Raw genomic sequence first — 23,359 nt, 5'->3', positions numbered from 1 at the left:
TAAAAATATTGTTTAATCTAGAACTAAGTGTGCTACTCAACCCATAATGTGCACTGCTTTGATTTTAGACCTTAAAAAAAAATAAAGGCAATGGCTGTTTTTAAACTATAAAGGTACAATTCATAAAGACAAGACAGAGGAAAAGTAGTACTTTCTTCCTGTCCAAAATCGCAGCACTGGCAGTTTGAGCACTCAACGAGGAAACTGAAAATGCAGGCTCAAGTGTACAATCAGGCTAATATGCAGCATGGACTTGAAGTCCATCTACTGCTCTGCCTGGTCAGGAGAACCCCAGCTGTTGAACTCAAGGTACTCAAGCATTTTGGAGGTCACATATAATTACAGCTGCAACCCATGGGGTTTTGCAGCATTCAGGGCTGTTCTTGGGTGACCCTTGCTTCCAAAAGTCTCTCCCATAAGGGTAAGGAAGAAATAACTGAGAGTCACGTGCTTCATTTGAAAAATACTTTGAAGGACAGGCCAGTATTTCTTTCTGCCAGAATTAGTTGTGCCTCTTAATAAAAGAAAACCATATAAGTGCTAGAAGTGCTTGTGAAAGCAAAATCTGGGACTGGAGTGAAACAAAAGCTGAAAGATGTCTCTGTGCATGATCGTAGAAGAGAGAGGAGGAAATTTCCTCAGAAATATAAAAGTGATATAAAAATCAGATGAGCTAAGCTGAAAGGGCTTCTTGCCCTAAGCCAGATCTCACAGGGGTAGAATCTGAGTCCTGCATATCTAAACAGAAGGGTTTAAAGAGTCCAACAACACAAGGAACATTCAAGCTTCCAATGTCATTAAATATTGGAGAGGAGGAGTTGCTTTCATGGAAATAAGCTGTCCTACTGTCTTCTGCAAGCAAAGGAAAATTTAATATATTTGGCAATCATGCAGTAAGAGTACAAGTCTGTGGCCTGAACTGGCTGCTAAGTGCCAAGTTGGAAATACAGCCACAGATGTTATTAATTAGCTTAGGGTGAGACCTCTGTGTTCACTGAGAGATGAGACAGTGAAGCTGTGTGTGACTGCCTTGCTCACCCCACAGCCAGGCTGGTCTAAGCACCCAGTTGCTGCTGTGCAAAATTCCACAGGCACACAGAGTCAGCAGTTTAGTGGAAAGGGCAAATTGCCAAAAAGCAAGCAGAAAGGAAGGAGGAAAAAACATCATCAGGAAACACAGGAAAATAAATACCTGCAGTCACTCACCCAGGTTGCTGAGGAGGAGGAAGAAGTGGGAGGAAGCTGGGAGGCAAAAGCTGCAGTGTTTAATTACAGCTTGGCAGAGACTTGGGCTGTGGCAAATCACCTGCAGTTTCTGTATTTGTATATTGCATGAGAATGACACCTACCTCAAAGAGAAGAGACACAGAAGCCCTGCATGCCTGTAAATACAGCTATATTGTGCAGACAGATCATATAGATAGGTGACATAGCCCTTAGAAAAACAGTGAATAAAATAGTGATGAAGGCAGACACCCACGTAAATGAAGAAGCACGTATCAACTCTATGCTCTCATGTACGAGGTGCATAGGACACAATCGAACATAACATTCTTACCTCTTTGATAACTACCAAGGAAACATCATGAAGTTTAGAAAGAAGGACTTCTGAGTGGGAGACAGCCAGGCGTCTGATGCTGGTGAGTCCCTTCACTTTCTCCTCCCTGAAAGGCAATTACCAAAAAGATCGACTTTTCTCACCACCCAAGAACTTGGCAGCACCCTCTAAAATTACCAGGGCGTCAGCTCAAACAAGCACAGGGAGGTGCTTCTTATACAGCACTTAATTAAATTGTGGACTCGTTGCTACAGGATGCGGTCGTGTTCAAAAGCACACATAAATGCAAAAGGCAAATAGATGGTTTCAGAATGGCTGGGTTAATTTGCAGCTGTTAAACAAGACACCCTTCCTGAAATCACTGGCACACAAAGTCTCTATGTCACTGCTTCCTAGAAGCTGGAAGACTGTGCCATGTTTCTGTTTCTTGCATCCTCCCTGTACCCTGTGTCTGAGAAACAGTCCCGTCTGGCTGTTACTGGGGCGTTTTCCCTCTTCGCCATCCCCATAGGGCAATGCAGGAGGGAGAGCCTTCACTGCCACTCCATAGCTTGAGTTTGCACTCTACAATTTAGTCTTGTTCCCCACAGCCTCGCCCTCCCCTCCCCCAAAAAAGACAGCATGTCATAAAATACTCCATACCTGGGCAAGAATAGACAAAAAGCTGGATTTTCCAGAAAATCCCTACTTAAAATAACACCTACAACAGCAACATGTTATTTAAAAGTAGTAAAAACCCACCTCTTTCAGCATTTTCTTAGTGAAGGACCTGAGCTACATGAAGACATGTTACAGTCACTGGTTCACCAGGGCGGCAGGGCAGGGCTGGGCATCCACCCCCACTGGGGTCCCTGAGTGTAACCCAGACCCTGCAGCAGCTCCCTGCACCTCACAGGGCATCAAACAGGAGTGGGAAAGAGAAAGGAGAGAGGGGCAAAACAAAGTGATATTGCACAAGGAGGTGCATCATGGAAGACTTTTCATGGTTATCCCAGTGTGAATGGAGCCTTAGTGCACATATGCTGACTCAGAAATCAAAGGGAAAACCAATATCACCTGAAATTTGCTGAGTCTCCTCCTGTCTGTGTTCAATTTCAGGACACACTGTGATTATCAACAAAAACATCTTTGGCCCATATTAAGCAGTGAAGAAGAAAAAGTTTCATTCTAAAAGTGCAAGATTCCTGAAGGATTTTTTTTTTCTTTTTACTTGTCTTCTGCCACAAGGCTTTCAGGGGAAATGACAGGCTGAGAAACTCCGTACCACATCTCAGTCCATTTCTCAGAAATAGGAACTCCCCATAGGTGCTTCTGGAACTTAGCTGCGGGAGGACCAGAGATAAATCCTTACTCAGTCCCACCCGGGCCAGTGACCTGAGGCACCCAAATCTGTAAACTCAAGACCACTTCCATCCTGCTTCTGGCTTCAGCCAGCAAATCATCTTGTTGTCAACTTTCTCTCTTCCCTGAAGGTTTCATTTGCAGCTACGTGGAGCAAAAAACCAACCTAGGAAACAGCAGGGACCTGCTGTGGCTCTAAGACTGCTATGGACCAAGGCAAATAAAAGGCTGCTCTCACATCTTTATATTGTGATTACTTTGGAGTGGTTTCAGTAGTTCCCTTGGGACATCTGGGATGTCTGGGCTCAGAGGCACTAGAAAAAAGGTTCTAACTTACCTTTACACTGAGAGGGAGAAAGACTGAACAGGGGGCTTTCTTACCAGTCATCGCTGCTGAGCCATGTGAGAGCATTGAGCAGCACCTGCTGTGCATTAGGGTAGGGTTTGGCTTCCCGGGCGTCCCCGCACTCTGGCTCATCTCTCCCCTTGGAGGAGTCCAGAGCAATGGGCGACAGTGAGTTCACTGTAAGGAGAGTGTCAGACATCAGCATTGCGTACCCCAGGGTGAGGCACCCTGCCACCGAGCAGATGGCAACCCAGTCCCCAGCCAAGATTACATATGCGCGCAAACTGGCATTGATTCAGTGGCTTCCCTGCTGTCTGGTTCATTTTTCCAGCACCCAACCATCTCACATTCATCCCCAGTTGGGCATCAGCTCCTTGTGTGAACCTGAAAATTGCACACACTGAGCCAGCTCCCACATCTGGATGGGTACCACAGCCAGCTTGCAGATTGATAGTGCTGCAGGGCTTACACTCACCAGGAGCCAGTGCTGCTCAGCAGGACTTGCTACCCCAGGAGTAAGCTCCTGAGATGTGCACATACCTCCCTGTATCACCTGCTGTGACCTGAGGCAGTGAGGACAGAGGGACCCTGTAACTTTCTGAGGAAACATCTCCAGCTGTCCCCAGCGAGCACCAAGCCTGAACAACCAAGTCCTGCTGGGCTTGGTCAAATCCACAAGGAGCAAGTGCCAGGGAATAGTGATACCTGACCTGCTGAGCCTGACAGCACCTCTGTTCCCATTTATCTCAACTATTCTGGACAGCAGGCAGCTAAGTGCACATACATTTTAGCATACCATTGGGAAAGTAGTAGTTTATGGATTTCACTATTTTCCGAGCATGAGGAATATTTACTATTTCAGAGGTACCCATTGGCTGTATTTTGAAGATGCTGAGGTGAAATTTATTTGTCATCAAATGTATTTGTTTGCAAACTATGCAATGCCTAAGCTTTCTCTTGTGGAAAAAGGCAATTTCTAGTCTTGATAGTTGTGACAAAAAAAAAGCCTTCCAAATGTGAACTGAGAATAAAAATATGTAAATATAGATGCAAATTGTTGGCAAATACAGTTTCTTGATGATAAATATACCAGGTATAAGAACATTCAGATGACAAATGCATTTGTTATGAAACCTATTTATCATCAAAAGCATTGTAGGTCAAAAACTTCATGCATTGCCTGCAAAAGCTCATTTCCTAAAGTGTAGACGTAAACATCTGAGCTGTCTAAAAGTACTGAGTATAAATATTACATAGAATCTAGGCACTACTATGGACTCTGTAGTGTTTTTATGCTACCTTACGTGTTCTATGAAGTATGGAGGAACTGTAAAATCAAAAATATTCAGATGGGTACTAATTTGGATGTTACCAATACTACTATCACTGACATCAGTGACATATGTACATATGCACAAGTATGTGCATATACACAACTATATTCGAGGTGAACGGAGAGCCATGTCAGGCTAGTTCTGATCAGTTTTGAAAACTGGAGTAGCATCACTAGGAAGGAGCATTCAAAATATCATTCTTAGTTCCCTTTTTCCTAACTCTTGGTGCTCAGGATCATAACACAAGGTAGGCCACCCACAAAGGAGAGCTGAGAATCAGTATGCTCACTATCTGCTGCATATTTGCTGCAGGGAGTGAGCAGCCTGGGAGCACCAGTAACCTCTCATGTACGTCTTCTGCTACAGAGAGCCACTGTATTTGGGTGGGCTGACCAAAATACAGTCGGAAATACAGGCACTGCTTGTTCCCAGTTTGCATTGCAGGCAGTGGGATGAGAGATGCTACAAGTCGTTAAGCACTTCTAGATGCAATAGAATGAATGTATCACTTCTCTAATTTCCATGAAGAGGCAGCCCTTGCTGCGATAGTAGAAAAACTGGCTGCAGAGCCAGACAGCAGCACAGGCTAACTGACCATGGTGGTACACATATGTGCATGGTGAGCACACCCTGCCAGACAGTACTGGAGCTCAGTCCTGCAGTTACAGCTGCTTCCCAGCACCAGTGTTATGTTTTGGACTATCAGTACTGGCAAAAGCTATAGCTTAAGGCTTTACCCCTACTTCATGCAGCTCAACTTCCCAGTGGATCTGTAAGCACCAACTGCTCCAGTATCACTGAGCTGGAATGGATCCAAAGGAGGTTTGCTCTCAGTCCTCTGAACAGGCTTTGGACCTGAGATCTTACCTGTGGTTGAGGAGTGAGGCAGTTTGTGCTCCTTGTGCTACGTACTGGTGTGGGGGCTGCAGGGGAGCAGGCTCACCTGAGGAGTTGCGTGGGACGCTGCTGTTCTTGTTGATGACAGGCATGCTGGGCAGTGCGGGCCTGTTGAACCGCTTCCTCAAAGCAGTACCAGTGCTCTCTTTGCCTGTATTGCGCATGCTGGGAGCTGTCCCATTGACAGGTGGTGGGCCAAAGCCTGCAGAGACCAAAAAGGATCTTGTTAAGAGGAAACATCTGAACAGGGTGGACTATCCCTCAACAGGGGGCTTGGAAAGGGCTAGAAGTCTTGCTGGAGCTGGGTAACATCTCTTTGTTATCCCAGACAATGATCACACAATGTGGTGATGCTTTCCGTAAGAAATGAGGAAAACTCAGTGCTGCTTTTCTTTTGCTTTCTTGTTTCAGAGGCTGGATAGGGAAGTTACATTCTAGAGGTTCCCACCTCAGCACTCCTCACTAGTACTTCACAAAATAATAGCAAGAAAAAGAGCAGAGAACCTTGTCTGATGCCCTTGGGCTGAGTGCTGACACTTAAGTTTGCTGCTGCTGTGCTCAAGGTAGTGCGTGCAGCTGTACAATCAGAGTCTGTCAGCTGCAATTAAGTCAGCAATGCTGCTTGCTCATGTGGGTGAAACGCAAGCTCTGGCTAAGGGCTCCAGCACAGCTCTATAGTGTGAGCTCCTCAGCAAGGAGTGGGGTGGGCAGGATAATCTGTCCTATCATGTGAGCAAGATATTTTGTGTTTTAATTAGATACAGTTTGATTTTGTTTCTTCCAGGGGCACCTTGGTTGAAAAGCCTTCTTTTGGACTCACCCATTCACCTTTCCTGGAGGCTACTCTCAATTAGAGAGTCTGAATCCCCAGTGTAGTTTGCAAGACAGAATTATCCAGTCTGAAAGACTTCATAGGAGAAGTGGGGAAAGTGATTTACTGTGACTGACTCAGTATGGGCCGGGAGCAAGACACATCATGGCTCTGTATTTTTCTTTGAAAAGTGGAAATAAGTCCTGTGTAAGCTTCCACTCAGATGCAAGTTTAACAGCCTTCCAGTCCAATTTCATAGACATTTGCAACACTATGTAGTAAGTAGCAAGCAAGCAAACAAAAAGGCTCACAACTATTGCAACCACTTACTTTTGTTGGCTGCATCCCTGGGGTCAGTGTTCAGTGCAGGGAGCTGCAAGGGCTTTTCTGTCTCTTCCTCCCTCTCCCTAAGCACAATCTTCCTCTCTCTCATTTTATTGTAAGCTGACTTGCACAAGACAACGCGGATCTAGTTGCAATGGAAATAAATCATAGCACATGAAAAAAGATGCACAAACCACACACAACACCTCATCAGGAACACAGTGGTAGCGTGTCATCTTCTTTACTGCAGCTCCATATACATCTCAATAGTTTCAGAAGAATTCCTCCTTCCCTCACCTTGGCAGACAATTACAGCTAGTGATATGTAACACTCCATTGCCATAACCTTCTACTGGCCCAAGATGCTGTTTCTCAATCTATGTCAAGAAGACCTGCTTGAACCAAGAGAGTCATAGCAGCGCTCCAAGACAGATTAAGAGCTCACCTTACTGTGAGCAGGTGGTTCAGTTCCTACAGGCTATGGCAGGGGAACAAAACCCATCTGCAATAACCAGCAATGAGAGGTAATTTGCTGTTTCTTAACAGTCATGGCCAGTAATTGCAGTTGCTTCTCACTTCCTTGCTTCTGAATGACTCAGCTGCTCTCTGAGAACCCAGAGTCCAAAAAAGGAGTCATGTGAAAACAAGTTGGAGGAACATTGGTCTTATTGAATAGAAAAACTGTGAATGAGATGGCTGTGAGATACAGCAAGAAAGGTAACTAAGGAAAAGCAAGGTCTTCTATTTTATTCTGCAGCCTTCCTTGCATTCAACATTATAATCTTTGCTTCTGTGCTTCCAAGCATGCACTGTGCACATGTTCACTGATGTGTAACTTGCCCTGCCATTCAGATCTGCTCTAAATCGGCCTCCGCACATAAAGAATGCTTTTTGCCTAACCTTAGCACCGCCTCTCAACCAGTGACTTCTGCACCAGGGAAAATACTCAAGTAATTGCTCTGTAGTTGTCAAATGTATTCCAAATAGAATCTGCTCCGCAAGAGGGGAAGATTATGATTTTCAGTGACATTTTGTGCTAAGCACTGAACAGTCATTGAAAAGGAAGCCTGCTCACCCCTGTCCTTAGCCATTACCTTTTCATTGCTGATCTTGAAGTCATCGACACTCAGAAGGCGAGGCCTCTCACGATGGTTTGTCTCCTTGGCCTGTCTGAGTGGAAGGCTTGGCAATGGGACCACAGGTTCACGCAAACGTCTGGCAGACTTCACATCACGAGCAACGCGATGCTTGATAGGAGGCAAAATGGGTTCCAAAGTCTGGACCTCTGATAAGACAAGGATATAGATCGTGTATGATAACAGTAAGGAAGATAGCACCTTTCCAAACAGATGGCGTACTACCATATTGCACTGGCAGCAGAAATGACATTGCTTTGTTGGCCACCAGACTCAAACCTACTGTGCGATAAAGGCCTCAGCCCTTGGATTCTGGTGAGCAGCTGTGTTTGATAGAGAAGAACAGAGAGATGGAGATTGCTCTTGCCAAAAGGGTTTGTCTCTGTTCCTATCCATTTTGATTTTAGTAAACATCCTCTTTTCCCCAGTTACTAAAGAACTACTGGGTTTTAATAGCTATATTTAATAGTCTTTGTAGAGGTAAGAATTAACATTTCCTCCTCTTTGCTGGAATATTTTAGAGGGCATTAAAAGAAAAGCTTAGGATTGCTAGAGTGTTACCAAAAGCAGAATTGTGCTCTTGAAGCCAGAATTCATTTTCCCCAAGGGGTTTCATTCTAAATTGCAGTAGGTCAGCCCACTTTCTGGGCAGACTCACCAAAGGCTGATTTTCTTAATGGGAATAGCACAGTACAGCTCATTCTGAAATACTCTCCAAAAAGAGCTATTAAAACTCGGAGAACTAATCATTCCTTACATGGCTTCACAGATGATAAAATCATGTGATAGCCAAGCAGTAAAAAAGGAATAACTTTCTTAAATCAGGAATTTTTTCCCTGCAGAATGGTCAGGTCAATAACAAAAGAGAGAGAAAGATGGTTTAATGATATATCTCATTTCTAGTCTATAATGTATCCATCAAAAATGTCACATTACTTGCTCAGCAATAGTTCTCCCTAGTTGCACCCAGCATCCTAGCTGCATATCAGCAATAAAGGAATCATTCCTATTGGGAATGCCCATTATTTGTCAGGACTAATACTGAGCTGAGGGACCAGTGGATCTTATTGCTTCTTCTGCATCAGCACAATTGTTTCTCAAATTCCCATCTCTCCTATTGCTACAAACCCACAGACGGCAAAGGGGCAGCAACGGTGTCATTGAGGTTTTCAGGTTAGAAGTACTGGCTGACACAGATGCACCAGACACCAGATTTTGTCTTGCAGAACTCTAATTGCTAGTGACAACGCAAGGCAGGGAGCAGAGGAAAGTCAGTAAGCATCTCCTACCCAGCCTCAGTGTGCAATACTGACATATGCACATAGAGTGGGGGAAGAGATTTGTAATCGTAAACCCAGGATATGTGACTTGGGGTAAATGAGTTGCAACAAGGAAACCTCATTACTCAGCATTGAATTTAGGCTTGTACTTAAAAGGACAGAGAGCTCAGGTCCTGCGTAGGCTGGATCCTTAAGTCTCTTTGTAAAAGGAAAATTCACAAGGACTTGCTATCATACAAGGTTTCACTATTTCTTCCAATGCAAAAATAGGCTCTGCTGATTAATCTACTTCAGATCTGAAAGGGTTCAGTTCAGAAGCTGCTCAAGATAAGGTTTTCTCCTTCAAGTGTTGGAGGAATGAGTGGGCACATTTCTCATTTCATGCAAAATGCCTCATTTTTCTCTAATCTTTGTGACATTAGAGAGCATGCTGGGGGTTAAAAGGTATAAGCATGAGTTAGGGGAACATTTTCTTTTCCTCCTGTGCATTTGCAGGGCCCCAAGGTACTCTTCTAGCTCCTGCCATTCATAACTCCATGCTGGAGTCATTTTCACTGGATCAACAGAGCACATTTCCCAGTGGCTGGTCTCTGAGGAGCCATCTGAGTGCATCAAAGAATGAAAAAGGTTACAGGACAGTTTTCAGCTGAATTTTCACATTGCCATCCATGAGTCACCTATGTTCTTTTTAGGGCAACCATGCCCTGTACCCACCTTGAGATTTAAATGTCTTCTCTTCACTTCTGCTGCCTGATCTTGACCTTAAGAAAATTGAGGACAAAATAATATATGAGGATACAGAAGGAGAGGCAAACTTCCTTAGCAAGATCCATCTGATGAAGGAGAAAATGCAACCCATAAAACCAACAATACACAAAGGTGATTAATTGTCACTAAATTTTCAGCTGCTGGAGTCACACAGAACTGGTCAAGCTCCAGCTGAAACACAGGATTTCAATTTGGGCCTTAACTATCCAATTCTGCTGTCTCTGCTTTCGGAGTTGAGTGGCTCTCACTGTTCATGCATCCTTTCTGAATCAGCAAGAGATGTTAAGCCAGCCATAAGTCTGTATTGAGTGCAGCTACCTTTATAGTGCTGTAGAAGCCTAACATTGCTTGGCCATGCCTTAAACTGATGGCAGTATCTTGTTACACGTGGAAATACCACTGCTGTCTCCTGAGAATAATCTTACACCTCCCTGTTCTTTTTAGAAGAAGGGTTTTTCCAACTCAGCTGGTAGGTAAGTATACTCAGATTGCACTGTAAAAGCTATGCTGAAGCTTTTGAATTGGAACTATATTTCTATGACTCCTTATTTATTGTTATAACTAGGATAAAGCTGACAGCTAGATTTCCTCACGCATATCGAAGCAAACATCTTTCCATCAGTTACAGCCCCATAACTGTTCTCTAGTACTTTCCACCCTTTGATCTTAAAACCATATGCAAATATTAGGCATCTATAGAATTAGACATCTATAAACAGAGATTTATCTGGGCTTCCATTTTACAGTGAAGGCCCAGACACAGAGAAGTTATAATTGATGTTTACAGAAGCAGCATCTGAATTTACAGACAGCTCTACAATAGTCAATATTTGCCCTAACATAACTTTGCAGGTACAGGTATTGGCAAAGATCACACACAAAACCAGATGCTGTATTCAGATCCATGCAATACAGTTCCCAAAGGGTGCCACAAAGATTACAGAGTGAATCAGTATCAGAGTTCAGCAGAGGACTTGCTTTTAAGTTCCTCTTAAGTCCTGCCTCCTCCTGTGCCCCACTACCCAAGATCTTAGAGGTGGCTTTGAGTTGATCTTAGAGTTGGTGAGAGTTGGTTGAGTTGCTTAGAGCCAATCTTAGATGTTGGCTTTGACACAGTGCTGGTCACCAGAGATACAGAAAGTGGTGAAAGTACAGAAGTTTGCATAAATATATTGAAGAACTGACCGTGGAAAACAATCTCACAAGATGAGAAGTGTGAGATGAAAAACATATTGGAGAAGCGCACACTTTGGCTTACCTCATCTCTGGGGCCTCTTCGAAATCCGCATTCTGAGAGCCTGCAGCACTGTCAGGAGTCCCATCAGAAGATGTTGCTGACTCGGGGATCGGGGAAAGCAAAGCCATTCCCCGTGGCTTGTTCCCATTGTCACCACTGCAATACGAATGCAGCAGGGAAGCCTGGAAATAGTAGAACAGTGCTCAGCTGGAGCATCCAGCGTTCCCCGTTGATGCCAGAAGTAGTTTAGCCATGCTCTTAGCTAGGACATACCAGGAAAAAAAAAGTCAAACTGGTGGAGCAACTTGACCTAGGATGGGCGATGTAAAGGGAAGTGATGAGGGAGAGACAATGTCCCCATGCTGTTGCCAGCTCTCTCCTCTCACTCACCTCTCTAGCAGTGGCTGCTTTCCCACCTGGTATCCATCTGCTCGACGTAAGGATGTTCTGCATGCCATTGCTTCTATAAGCCTTTCTGATGGTAAGGGAATGGGCTTAGATCACTAGCCTCTCGTCCCTAAAGCACCTACCAGGCATTGTTGAACTCCAGCCAAGTCCCCACGTAGTCATTCTGCAGGCTGACAAAACCTGCTTTCCTCAAGCCCATCTTTTTTTTTCTGCTTTCTGCCTTTCCCCTACTAGCCCTTTGGCCCAGATTCTACTGTGCTCTCTGGATACTTGGTGCTCTCCAGCTCCCACACAGTTAATTTCAGGCTCACCATCATTTTCTGAAGTTCAGCAGAGCTCCCACCCTGCAGCTCTGTGTCTCTGCCTGCTGAAATTACTTCAGGCTCTCCCTGCCATGGCTAGGAAGGGGATGGAGGGAGTGGAGGCAGACATGCACCCTTCCTTAGTATCCCATCATTCTTGTCACAGATAAAGAGCCAAATCAAGACCTGTTCAAATTCCAGTGAAACCAACAGAGCGAATGTCAGGGATACAGTCGGCCCTGTATCTGCAAGGCTGAAATCAAATACATTAGCCTTTTATTGGTTATCCAGTTTACAAAAATTGTTTTTCATCTGCCTTCTCCTTACCACCACAGCAAACCCAAAACAACTGCAGCTTCTATCCATCCTGAAAAAGTGGATGGAGTCTGGACTCCATTACCCATGGCCAGAGTTGGCAGTTCCCTTCACCTATCCCTGGGCAGAACCATGGGAGATAATGAAGCTGCACGGAAGCCACTGAACTCTAAAAACATTATTAGAGATAACCCTGTAGAAGGACGTGGCTGTATAACTCAAAAACTGAGAGAACCTAGAGCAAAAACCAGCAAACATCTGTTTCTGTCTAAACCAGACAGAGCTGATATAAAAAGCCACAAAGACACTGGTGTGTCTGCAACAGTAACTATTATACCATGTATACAGAAACGTGGATTTTACTAACTGTAGAAGAACATGCTTGACCACGTGAGACACATTTAGTTGCTCTGATTCATTGCTGGTGTGTTCTCAGTCAGAAAACACAGCAGGAGCCACTAGAGAGCACAGAAACTATTCTCCTATTGATACAGACTGAGGACATCAAGTCTGCAGCATGCATGTTGCAGAAACAGCCTGAAGCACAATGTCCAGCTGAGCACTTTCTTGGCTCAGCTGTTTCCCTGGGCTCACACTGCAGAAAAAGAAGATCTCAGAGCTCTGCCTACTGGAAATAAACTGAAGACCCACTACACATGATTTGGCTTGGTTTCCTTACTTTACATCCTTCACTCTCTGACATCAGCTCCGTGTTATCCTCATCACTGGCATCATAGTCTGTGTCATTTTCCTCATGCTCCTGCTCTCCATCGCTTAACATGCAGGTCTCTGAGGAAATAGGTCTGTTCTGGTTGGGAGACATAGTCTTGGAGGTTTCCAGGAGCTTCGGGGAAGGTGATCCGGAAACTACTGGCTTCAGGGTAACCCCCTCAGGGTCATCACAGTCAGTCAGGCCTGCAAAGCAGAGACACAAAGCATAATAGAAGCAGCACTGCAAACATAAAGCACCTGAAGCTAGATATTTCATTGGACAGATTTATTGGAAACTTCTAAATAGCTGCACAGGGAAACATGCTCATGCTGGCAGCCACTTGAAGCAGGCCAGTGGACAACACTTAGGCACTCCCACAGAGCCACCAGAGGAGCATCCTGGTCCTCTGAGCTCCTGTCGAATAACAGAGAGCCCATGGACCTGTGCATATCCAGAATTATTCACCTGCACATTCACTCTCCTGCTCCTCTCCCTGCCTCACAGTTGTACACCCCTACAGCAACAGGGAAGGTTATTGCAGGGGGCACAACTGTTCCCTGGGAATGTGCACTAGCTTTCTAGGCTGGGAAAAGACCCTTCTTCCCACAGGAGAGCAGGCAGGTTCCCGCCTTACCACTGTATGAGGCTGACAGACCGTCAGACATCCTCCTCATCTTCAGCTTGTCTTTGATCTGGATGGTACCCGGGTCAGCGCTGCTTGCCTCCCTCTCTTTGGGGTCCTGGGTCGAGGCTTGGTGAGAAAGGTGGGGGTGGTCACCTCCTTGCCCAATGCTGAAGTCATGCACATCAGCCTCACTGGCCCAGTCATCCGGGAGAGGATGCCTGATTTATGGCAGTTGGGCCACAATCCCTGTCCTGGCTGGCAGTGGTAGTGATTTGGCTACTGTTGATGAAGGAGAAAGCATAATGAACTAATGATAGCGAGATGTGATGCCATATGCACCACTGAAGGAGGACAGGATCATCTGCAGCTCTCTGTCAGCCACCTACTCTGATGCAGAGCCAGCACATGAGGACTGACCTCCACGGACCCTTTCTCCCTGATTTTTTATTTTTTTTCATTTGGCTGAGGCGACCATTGCACATTCAACCCCCTTCCATCCTCACCTCCTTCTTCAGTAGTCCAACTGCTGCCACAAAACCGCAAGTTTGAATCAATGCTTCTGCCTCGCAGAGCCTTGTATCTGGGTTTGAATTTGGGAACGCTCCCGTAGTAGACAGCAATTGAGGTGTGGTATTTAGCTTTAAAATAAGAACAGTACAAAAGACTCAAATTCACAACATTTGATATGGAGACAAAAAAAAACCACCAGACACTTTTTTTCACAGAAGATTAACACACTAGTCCTGGCCTCTGGAATGGTCACTGTGATGTGTGCTCTCAACCTACACCCAGCCACACCAGCAGCAATATGGTACAGGCTCCAAAGGAGACAAAGGCCTGAGCTTTAGCCAGGCCAAGAACTTATTTTAGGAAACCCACAAGAAAATAGAATGGCAGAGTGAACAATGATAAGTTGTGGGTGCAAGGAGTCTCATGCAGACCTTTCCCACTGTATGCAATTTGACTTCAAGCCAACCACTTTATTCCATAAATATGACAGCCTGGGTGAGCCTACAGTGAGCTGTCTCTGCTAGACAAGCGTGGCTGTAGGGCAATGATCTTTTACTATTCACTGATCACTGGATAAGCACAAATTTAAGTTTTATACTAATCATTTAGCTCAAGTAAATGCATTTGAAATAGAATTAATCACTAGATTATAAGGTTGTGTAATTTTTAAGATACTGTCTGTCTCACTTTACTTAGTAAGCTAAATTTGCTGAAATCTTAAACTGTATGTTGTAAAGTTCTGCTCATATTCACTGAACTTGTATCTACTTAATGAAAACAAAAGCAGATACAGACAATCATGGACACGTAAGACAAGGCCGGTTTTGTACTTTGCTGAGCGAAACAGGATTCATTTCAACCAAATAATGCCTTCAAGGCCAGCACAAAGTGGCTATGGACTATAAACATGTCTGCAATTAAACAAAACAAAGGCCTGTCTGAAGACGATGAAAGAATCCAATGAGAAGCAAGAAGACCTCAGATTCAAATAATGCTATTGGACTGAATAATTGCATGAGGGGACATAAGCAGGTTGAGATGCAGAATGGTGAAACTTTTAAATCCTAGGCAAGCAATATAAAGAATTGCATGTGCCCATATAATCCTTTCGCCATAAACACCTATAATCCCTGGCCTGTTTTCCTTTACCCTTTGTGTCTCTTAGACATAAACTGTTGACCTAGTCTGGGGCTAAGTTTGGATCTAGCCACACCTAGACTCCTCTGCAAGAAGGAGTTTAGAAAGCAAGGGGATCCTTTCTGAACCTCATGACTCAACGGGAGGGCCTCCCTCTACCCTTTCACATTTCCTGCCCCCATATGAATCACTCTAAACAACTCTCACCCAATTCTCCTTGATATCTCCTTCACGCAGTAGGTAGCAGAGTACCTTTTGTCGCTCTCTTAAGCTGCACTCTAAGTGAGGTAAACACTGCACCGTGGCAAACTGTGGCAGTCACCCACGACAGTAACCTCAAATGATTCCGTTGGTTGGTGCACTTGCATTCCAGCATTGTGACAGCTCAACATTCTACATATTTGCATATGATTTGCTAGTTGTCCATCCATGACTGCAGGATTTCTTTCCTCTCCTTTCAAAGTGTAGACAACCCACAATGGTCTCTAGAGTTTGGCAATGTCTAATAAGTAGATACTTTCTGAAGTTATAATAGTTTGAAAGTCCTTCGTTCCTGTAATTCCCACTCCATTTTGGATTGAGTTTTGATTTGGTTTAGTTTTAGATTTCTCTTCACAACAAAGAAAATACTAGGACACAAACAATTAATCACTAGGTATCATAACTAAAAGAAGGTTTGCACTCTGCATTAGATGTCCCCATTGGCGTATTTGATTATTGTATCTGCAGGACACAAACTGTCCATCCAAATCTTCTCCTTTGTTCTGCTTCACCATTACAGGGCTTTACTCCCTGCTTTCTTTACTGCAGAGACACCCAAAAGCAACAAAAACATAGCCTGCCCCCCAAAATTTCTGATATTGGCTGTTCCTGAAAATTCAAGATTATACACAGCATGTTTCCCTGCCTCATGTCCTGTTCAATGTCTTCCCCATTCCCCAGCCTCTAAGGCTGGCCTCTCACTTGTACAGCATGAAGAATAGCTGCTGCAGTTGCCAGCATCTCCAGGGTCTCATGATCAGCACTTTGAATGCAGCTTTTGTAACACGCTCTTCCTCCCTGAGCTGAGCAGCATTCCTGGGCACTGGCACTGCCGCTGCAGGCAAACATCCTCCAGGCAAAAGCTGCAGAAACAGGATTGCAACAAGCCCAACTGAAGGAGTCTCCAGTCTGCTGCAGCCCTTTACCTGCTGTGAAATCATCTTGTGTGGCCATGGTGGGGGGGAGCAATGGATTCTTTGCAGATGAAACTCTACTTGATGTGCTGCTGGTCGGTGGGCCTGATACAGCTGCTGATGGGTTCCCCTGCAGCATCAGGAACCTGCATGGAAAAATAACACTGCTAGTGCAAGTGACAGCCACCGATTCCTGGCATTGCCTTGCCTACAGGGTTCCTGCGTACAAAACAACATTAAGATATATTCAAGCTACATTTTCCACGTTCTGTCAAAATCATAGCCATAAAGTACAAACGCTGGACAAAGACTACTGTAACGTAACTCTACCCCAGCAGCTGCTCTCCCCATGGCTGTATGGGCACGGCAGCAGAGGCAAGTCTCTCACCAGGCCCAGTGCTGTTGGGCCCAGCACAGTGTCTCGGGGTTGTTCCCACTGACCTCAGTGCTGCTGCCACTGCAGCAGGAGCATCGTTTCACACATTTGGTACAAAGAGCTGTAATGTCATGCTGGACTTACCCCAAGAACAACTGGAAAAATGGGGGATAGAATAGTTTGCTCTTTTTTAATACAAATGTACTTGGATTTTAGGGGGTTTACAAGGCTGATGATAGTGGAGACTGGTGTGTAACTCATATCTGTAGCACTTTCCACCAGTCTGCAAGACTCCTTTTCTGCAGAAAGGGGTAGGTAAGATTTTCTGACACATCCATGAGTAATTCTGAGCCACAACTCAAACCACAAGCCAAATACTTCCAAATCTGCCACTCCTTGGGAAAGGAAGAAGAAAAGCAGCTGAAACAACTGCTGTTGTAGCTGAATTGCCTACATTTATAGCATTGCTGAGGTATCTATCATGCTTGCAGCACCTCAGCAAGCCTGAGGCTACAGCACAACCCATAGTCAGGGCTGCTAGCTATCCAGAAACTACCTGCCATTCTCACATCAGCAAGCACACATCCCAAGGGGCTCGAGGAGTTGTAGGCAGTGTTATAGTGCACAGGGTATATGAGAGTAAAGGAAGTTTATGCTTAGCCCTTCAGGTTAGTGCTACAGCAAAATGTGACATTTTTCAGCCTCAGTCTCTGCAGTCCGTTTCCTTAACAGTTTGGTTGCTTTCACTTCGAAACTCTAGAGATTTCTTTTCACCTTCTGATAGGTACTTCAGTCACCATACAGGGCTTTTGCTTCCTTAAATGGATTAACCCGTTTCTTATGGCCTAAATGAGAGGTAAGAGGGGATTTTGCTGAGTGTACCTTAGGATAAGAGGTCAGGATGATAAACCAGCAGTAAAATTCCTACAAACGTCAGTGAGTATAGAAGGATGCCAATGTGAGCTGCTTTTGAAAATCCACTCATAGGTGCCTCTAAAGGTCTGCAAACAGAACAACTATCACATGCTAGCTAAGTGCAGCCAGAAGGATCAATCACAGAACAGTTCAGTTAAATTATTACAGAAGGAAAAATGCCTCTGCACTAGATGGAAGAAGCAAAGGCAGGTTCCTATTAATGTATTCTGTAAGCTTCAAACAAATAACGAAGAATGCCTGTACAGAGACTTTAGGTACCCTCCTATCAGTCAAACTTACAGTCAGATAAAATGCTATCCTCAAGCAAATTTCAACAGAAATTGTTCATATTGCAGCAAGGCCTTGTACTCCTCCACCTCCTACTCAAGAGATTTAACTCTGCTCAAAAGCTGTCAAAGTGTTCATCTGGAATAAAGCAAGTGATTTCAGAAAGGCTGGAGTCAACTGACACAGTCAGGCCAGTTCTGGCTTTCACCCTTATTTTGTTAGTGTTGATAAATTCACAGAGACAGCTTAAGGTCAAGGAATGAAGGTGCTTAGAGGGTTTTTAGAGGCTAATTCCCATTATTTTAAATGGAAGGCAGGGACGAAATACCTTTAAAAATAGAGATGTAGGTCTATTTGGACTGCGTACTTTAAAACAAGCAATGGAGTTATAATTGTGAGTTGGACTAGGGCATAAAGCAGGGATTAAGGTATATTTTCTTTCATCTCACTGCATAGGATAAATACCTAAGAAACATGCCAGTGGCAATTTTGGCTGATTAAGATCACCTCATAAAAGAAGCTGAGGATGCCACATTTCTGAAGGTATTTCAAATGCCCAAGATAAAGTTGTAAGTACCAGGATGAGTGTATTCTGTAGCTAGGGGAGAAGGCTGCCTCTGCCACTGATTTACCCTGCACCACAAAGCCAGGCTCTCCATGCCTCAGGTCTGTTCCTCTGCCAGGCTGTCCTACCTAAATGCTAACACACTGTAAGTGCAACTAAGAAAGGCATTACTTACAACACCTCTGTGGCCTCCACAGGGTTAATTGCCTAAATTCAGGGCATAGTTCCTAATTCAGACCAGGTACATGATATGGAAAACCCAAAATGTACAGCTATGCAGGGCAACCCCTTTCTCCCTTGCACTGAAACCACTGTAACCGGAATTATCATTAGGCAGAGCAATTTGTCTGCAGCCTGGGGGAAGTGTTGGGTGTGCAGGACTCATCTTCTGCCACTACTGATAGGAGATCGGAAAACAAGCTGGTGCCATTCTCTGTACAGAGGAGAACGGTGGCAGAGGTTCCCTACAAAGCGAAAAAGTGTTTGAAAATGGCTTTCTGGAGAGGAAAAAATGGAATACAACTGCATTTGAACAGCTCCAGGCCCTGTGATGTTACAGTCAACAGTAAATGTGCTCCCTGTCATCCTTCTGCTGGGTTAATCGAAAGGAAATGCATCCTCTGGGATTTTCAGCTTCTTTGGATCATTAGTAACCAGTAAATGCAAACAGAGATTATTTAATGCTACCATTACTTTCTTTCCCACCTAACAAGCTGTTTCTCTGGTAGCTTCCTAGAGCAGTAAACATACAGTAGCATTACGTGAGACATGCTGATACCAACAACCCTGCAGAGTCCATCAGGATTGGAGCCACTGTGGCAGTTGAATCAAATATCTCACCAGCCAGAGAGTTGTTGTTAGGATAAAATTAACTTGGAGTGATGACAGTTGTTTGGGGTTTCAGTGGATTTCAGCTTACAGGGCCCTAATGCATCTTTAACATGAAGTTTTTACATGGAGTAAACAGCCATCGCCCGGTGGCACTGGGCAGCTTCCCCAGACCTGTGGGAGAATTGCGAGTCAGATCCCTGGGCTACTAATTGTATCTCTCACCCCTTTTCTATGTTCTTCGTGTCAAAGCTGCTTAGGTTAGAGGCACAGCTCTCAGGAAGTGCTCCTGTATCTTTCCTCTGCATGATGGTGCAAGTAGGATTACACATTCAAAATCTCCTTTCACTTACCGTTGAACTTACTGTTTTGAGGAATTTCTGAACCAGCAAACTGCTTTCTCAAATATTTACTAACAATTGTTACTAATTTTGCTTAATTTGTTAACAATATTAACCAATTGGCACACACCAAAGATGTAATGTTAAAAGCATCACCCACATGATGCTTTTTTTATAAGTTCTGCCCTCAGCTTTCATTCAGAAGATCTTAAAAGTTTAATGCCCCTATTGAAAATTCCTTTAATGGCTGCCTCTCAGCAGAGCGGGCCTGCTCAACCATGAAACAAGAGTTACCACAAGCAGCAGCTTACCCAGGGCAGCAAATCAAGAGTTAGGCATAAGCTGATCTGAATGCCAAACCTCATTAGCTCCTTCAAAAAGCACTTGAGCAATCCCTCATGCCAGCTCTAATAAGCTGTTGTGCTGGACACCACGGTTATTTGAGTACTGTACACAAGTTTGCTCCCACTGAGCACTGCGACGGTCTCTGTTGGAGATGTGGCCTAGGGCGGTCATTCCCCAAAGGTGGGTGATCGATTGCTCTGTGGGCTCCTGTGACTGCATGACACAATGAGACGAGAAAGAGCCAAGTACACTGACACACCTTTGCTTTGAGTGTAACCCAACCTCGACCAAAAGCGTCGAAACATTTCCCCTCCTCACCTAGACATTTTGAAGAAAACCTTCAAAAAGTGAGATCCGGAGCCCATGCAGGGTTTTGCAGAGCATCTCATGCAGAGAGGTCCTCACTGCAGGGGCTAGTGCTAGAAAAAGCATGCAACAATCAGCTGCTGCGTCTCTTCTGAGAGCGGGTCTTCATGGCACATAGGATTTCTGCCGTGGATGAAGGCCCTAGATGCCCAACACTCAAGGATTGGGTACAGAAGCAGTCACAATCAGCACCTTGAACTAGATGCATCCTCATATTAAGTCCAACCAGTGGCCCATGTCTTGAAATGTTAGATCAGCTGTTTCTCAGGTCACGTCTGTTTCTTCTAAAAGCATTTTCCTTAGAAATATTTGGCTCGTCTTCATCAGTGCCTTCCTCTCAGTAGCCTCGGGGAAAGGGATCTCCTGCCTCGTACTCCTGTGTGAAGCCATCTCTCAGGGCTACTAAAATACATTCCCTGGACAGTAGTTTTCTCCTGGTAGGGCCCTGAATAGTGTTCCACACATCTTTCATACAAGCACGGAACAATGCCAAGCATGCTAACTACAGCAGGTTTCCACAAACAGCTGCATAAATCCAAGATAACTGCAAGTGAGCATTCTAAGGGCCCTGCTGGTTTGACTGAAAATGGGTAAATTTTCTTCATGCATTTAGAAACCGTTCTTTTTTTATAACTAGCATGTTCATTATTTGGACTTAGTTTGAGAGCAAGAGATAACACCCCAGGACAGAGTTAATGTTTTTAATTGCTCTGGGCTGAGAGCCAAGGACACTCTGAGCTCTGCCCACAGGTGTGAGGCAGTGAGGAAGGGGGCAGAGATGGGGCAGAGCTTGACTGACATCCACACCGATCAATAAGAGTATTCCATCGCACTAGCATCCTGCCACATATTTAAGAAAAGTCAGGATCTTCCGGGTTGCGGGCTCTTCTGCTCTTTCTCTCTGGTGCTTTCTCTTGCACACGTTGGGTTTTTTCGTACTCTCTTTTTTTTTTTTTTCGGAGCCGGGGGAGTTTTTGGTGCAGGATGTTTAGTTCAGCTTTTTGCCATTTTGCAGAGACCTCTGAGCTTTTCTGCCTTTGTTCCTCTTTCTTCTCTCTCTGTGAACAGGTGCTGTTTCCTAGGAGTGGCTGCTTGGTGTCTTCCTGAGGAATTGCCTTGAGTATCTTTTATTTCTATTATATGTATATATATATATATATACACACATTTACTAGTAGTGTGTTACTATTTTGTTATTTTATTAAACTGTGTTTATCTCAACCCAAGTTTCTCTCTTCCCTTTTGATTCTCTCCTCTGTTGGGGGGGAGAGGGAGGGGGTGAGTGAGTGGCTATCACGGTTGAACCATGACAGGGCTCTGTCCTGTTCCTGTGTAATCATCAGGCAGGGAAATTCTCAATGATCTGAAGCAATTTCGTTCAGTTGCAGCATGGGATCTGAGGTCTGTATTGAAATTTTTCATTATGAGTAACAAGCATTGGGAGCATGAGGTGCAGGGCTGACATACTAAAACAAGACCATATCCTGTAACAAGACCAGCTTAATTGTCCGTTTTATTGCTTTTACATCTATTCCACTGAAATCCCAGTACTGTTCTTAGTGCCGTATGAACCTTGAAATACAACAGTTCCCACTGTTACAGTATTCAAGCACCTCTGTCTTGTTCAGGTCCTAAGTCCACCATTCAGGTATCACTGAAATAGTTAAAATCTCCATTCTTCTGACCTACAAGGCATCACCTAACTCCACAGGCATTTAAATCCCTGGAGTGCCCAAGTGTCCACGGGTTGATGCCTGCTAAACACAGGGGCTTTCTTGCATCTGATCTGCTGCTCAGAGCCCCACACCACGGTGACCAGGGGACCCAAAGCAGGACCTTCAGTCAAGGTGGACAAATGTTTATTTTCCAATACCTGCCAGCTGGCAGCATCTACCTTGCATGAGCCCGAGGCCACTAAGAGGCCAAGGAGTAATAGCCTGTCTCTGCAACAAACCGCAGAACTTACAGGGAAGAGGATAAAAAGGAGCTGCCAGAGCTGGACATGCAACGCTGTAGAGTTGGCTGACGAAACTTGCAATGGTTGGGTTTACTAACCTGGGAGAAAACACCATGTTTCCCAACTGCCATCACTTCCAATGTCCGAAAGTGAGCGAAGCCAAGGAACGGCATGACAAGTGGAAGAATGCAGAGGCAGGGCTTGCTCTGCTGACGATTCATTCACTGGCCTGCAGAGAAAAAGAAGGCTCAGAAACATAAATCTTAGGGCCAGAAAACTGTTAGGAGCTTATAAATGTGACCTCTGCAGGACACAGATTTTTAAAAAGTCAGCTTTAGTTTCTTACATATCCTCCAACAGAAAATAGCAAATGATGCCTGGAAGCTTTGCAAAGCTCTCAAAGGCCCTGGGATGATGGATATTACGCTAATATGAGCAGTTACTGTTGTCATTATAGCAGTGGTCTCTGCAGCAGGGCCCCAGCTAGCTAATTGTTAGGTGTATTACCAAGAAGAAATAGAATGAAAAAAAAAAGTGAAGCAAAGGCATTGTCTCTGGAGAAAGAAAGAGAGAAGCAGAGGGAGAAAGTAACCAGCAAACACTTTGATAATGAGCAGGGTCCCTATATCTCAATCCTTCAGAGAGTTTGGTTTGTCGTCCCTCTGCTGCTGTGGCAGGCTGACATCTCTGCACCCCAGAAGCAATTTGAGATGTGTCATACTCTGGATCTTCCCTCCTCATCCTCCTCCTACATCTTTCCCAGATCAAATTTTCAGAGATTTATACTTTAAGTAATAAAGAGCTTTGAAAACAGAAGCTAACCTGGAGGCAAGTTTGTTGATCAGAGTGATATTGCTTTGGGACTAGGCATTTACGTATCAGAGAGCCTGTAAGCTCACTAAGGTTCACTTCTCTCTTTGCTTGGAGTAAAAAGATTCCACTTTTCCCCCACATCCTTTGAAGCAAATCACCAAGGTTAAACTTCGTGAAACACAGCAGTTTAAACCATTGGCAAGAGCAGACTCGATTACCATCCTGCACAGATGAACCAGCACCCCAGAAGCCATAAACAGTGACCTAATCTTTAGCAGGGGCTGAGTCAGAAAGTTGATTTGATTTTAACTTTCCTCAATTCTACCTGGAAAATAAAAGTATGAGCCAG

General features: G+C 44.5%; 1 protein-coding gene across 1 annotated transcript in view; it reads right to left on the bottom strand.

The window, feature by feature from the left end:
* LOC136099684 (TOG array regulator of axonemal microtubules protein 2-like) overlaps positions 1 to 16,357 on the bottom strand; it is a 31,896-nt gene extending 15,539 nt beyond the window's left edge. Inside the window, exons 1-10 of the mRNA XM_071805903.1 lie at positions 16,229 to 16,357; positions 13,898 to 14,032; positions 12,737 to 12,972; positions 11,054 to 11,214; positions 9,742 to 9,788; positions 7,706 to 7,896; positions 6,618 to 6,756; positions 5,523 to 5,678; positions 3,281 to 3,422; positions 1,559 to 1,664 (exon numbers count right to left, since the gene is read on the bottom strand). Of these exons, the coding sequence (XP_071662004.1) occupies positions 1,559 to 1,664; positions 3,281 to 3,422; positions 5,523 to 5,678; positions 6,618 to 6,756; positions 7,706 to 7,896; positions 9,742 to 9,788; positions 11,054 to 11,214; positions 12,737 to 12,972; positions 13,898 to 14,032; positions 16,229 to 16,355 (1,440 nt within the window). The 5' untranslated portion in view covers positions 16,356 to 16,357. The remainder of the gene's footprint in view (positions 1 to 1,558; positions 1,665 to 3,280; positions 3,423 to 5,522; positions 5,679 to 6,617; positions 6,757 to 7,705; positions 7,897 to 9,741; positions 9,789 to 11,053; positions 11,215 to 12,736; positions 12,973 to 13,897; positions 14,033 to 16,228) is intronic.
* Positions 16,358 to 23,359: the final 7,002 nt, after the last annotated feature.

Source organism: Patagioenas fasciata, chromosome 3, assembly GCF_037038585.1.
Source record: "Patagioenas fasciata isolate bPatFas1 chromosome 3, bPatFas1.hap1, whole genome shotgun sequence".
Lineage (NCBI taxonomy): Eukaryota > Metazoa > Chordata > Aves > Columbiformes > Columbidae > Patagioenas > Patagioenas fasciata.
This window is presented reverse-complemented; position numbering and strand designations above follow the sequence as displayed.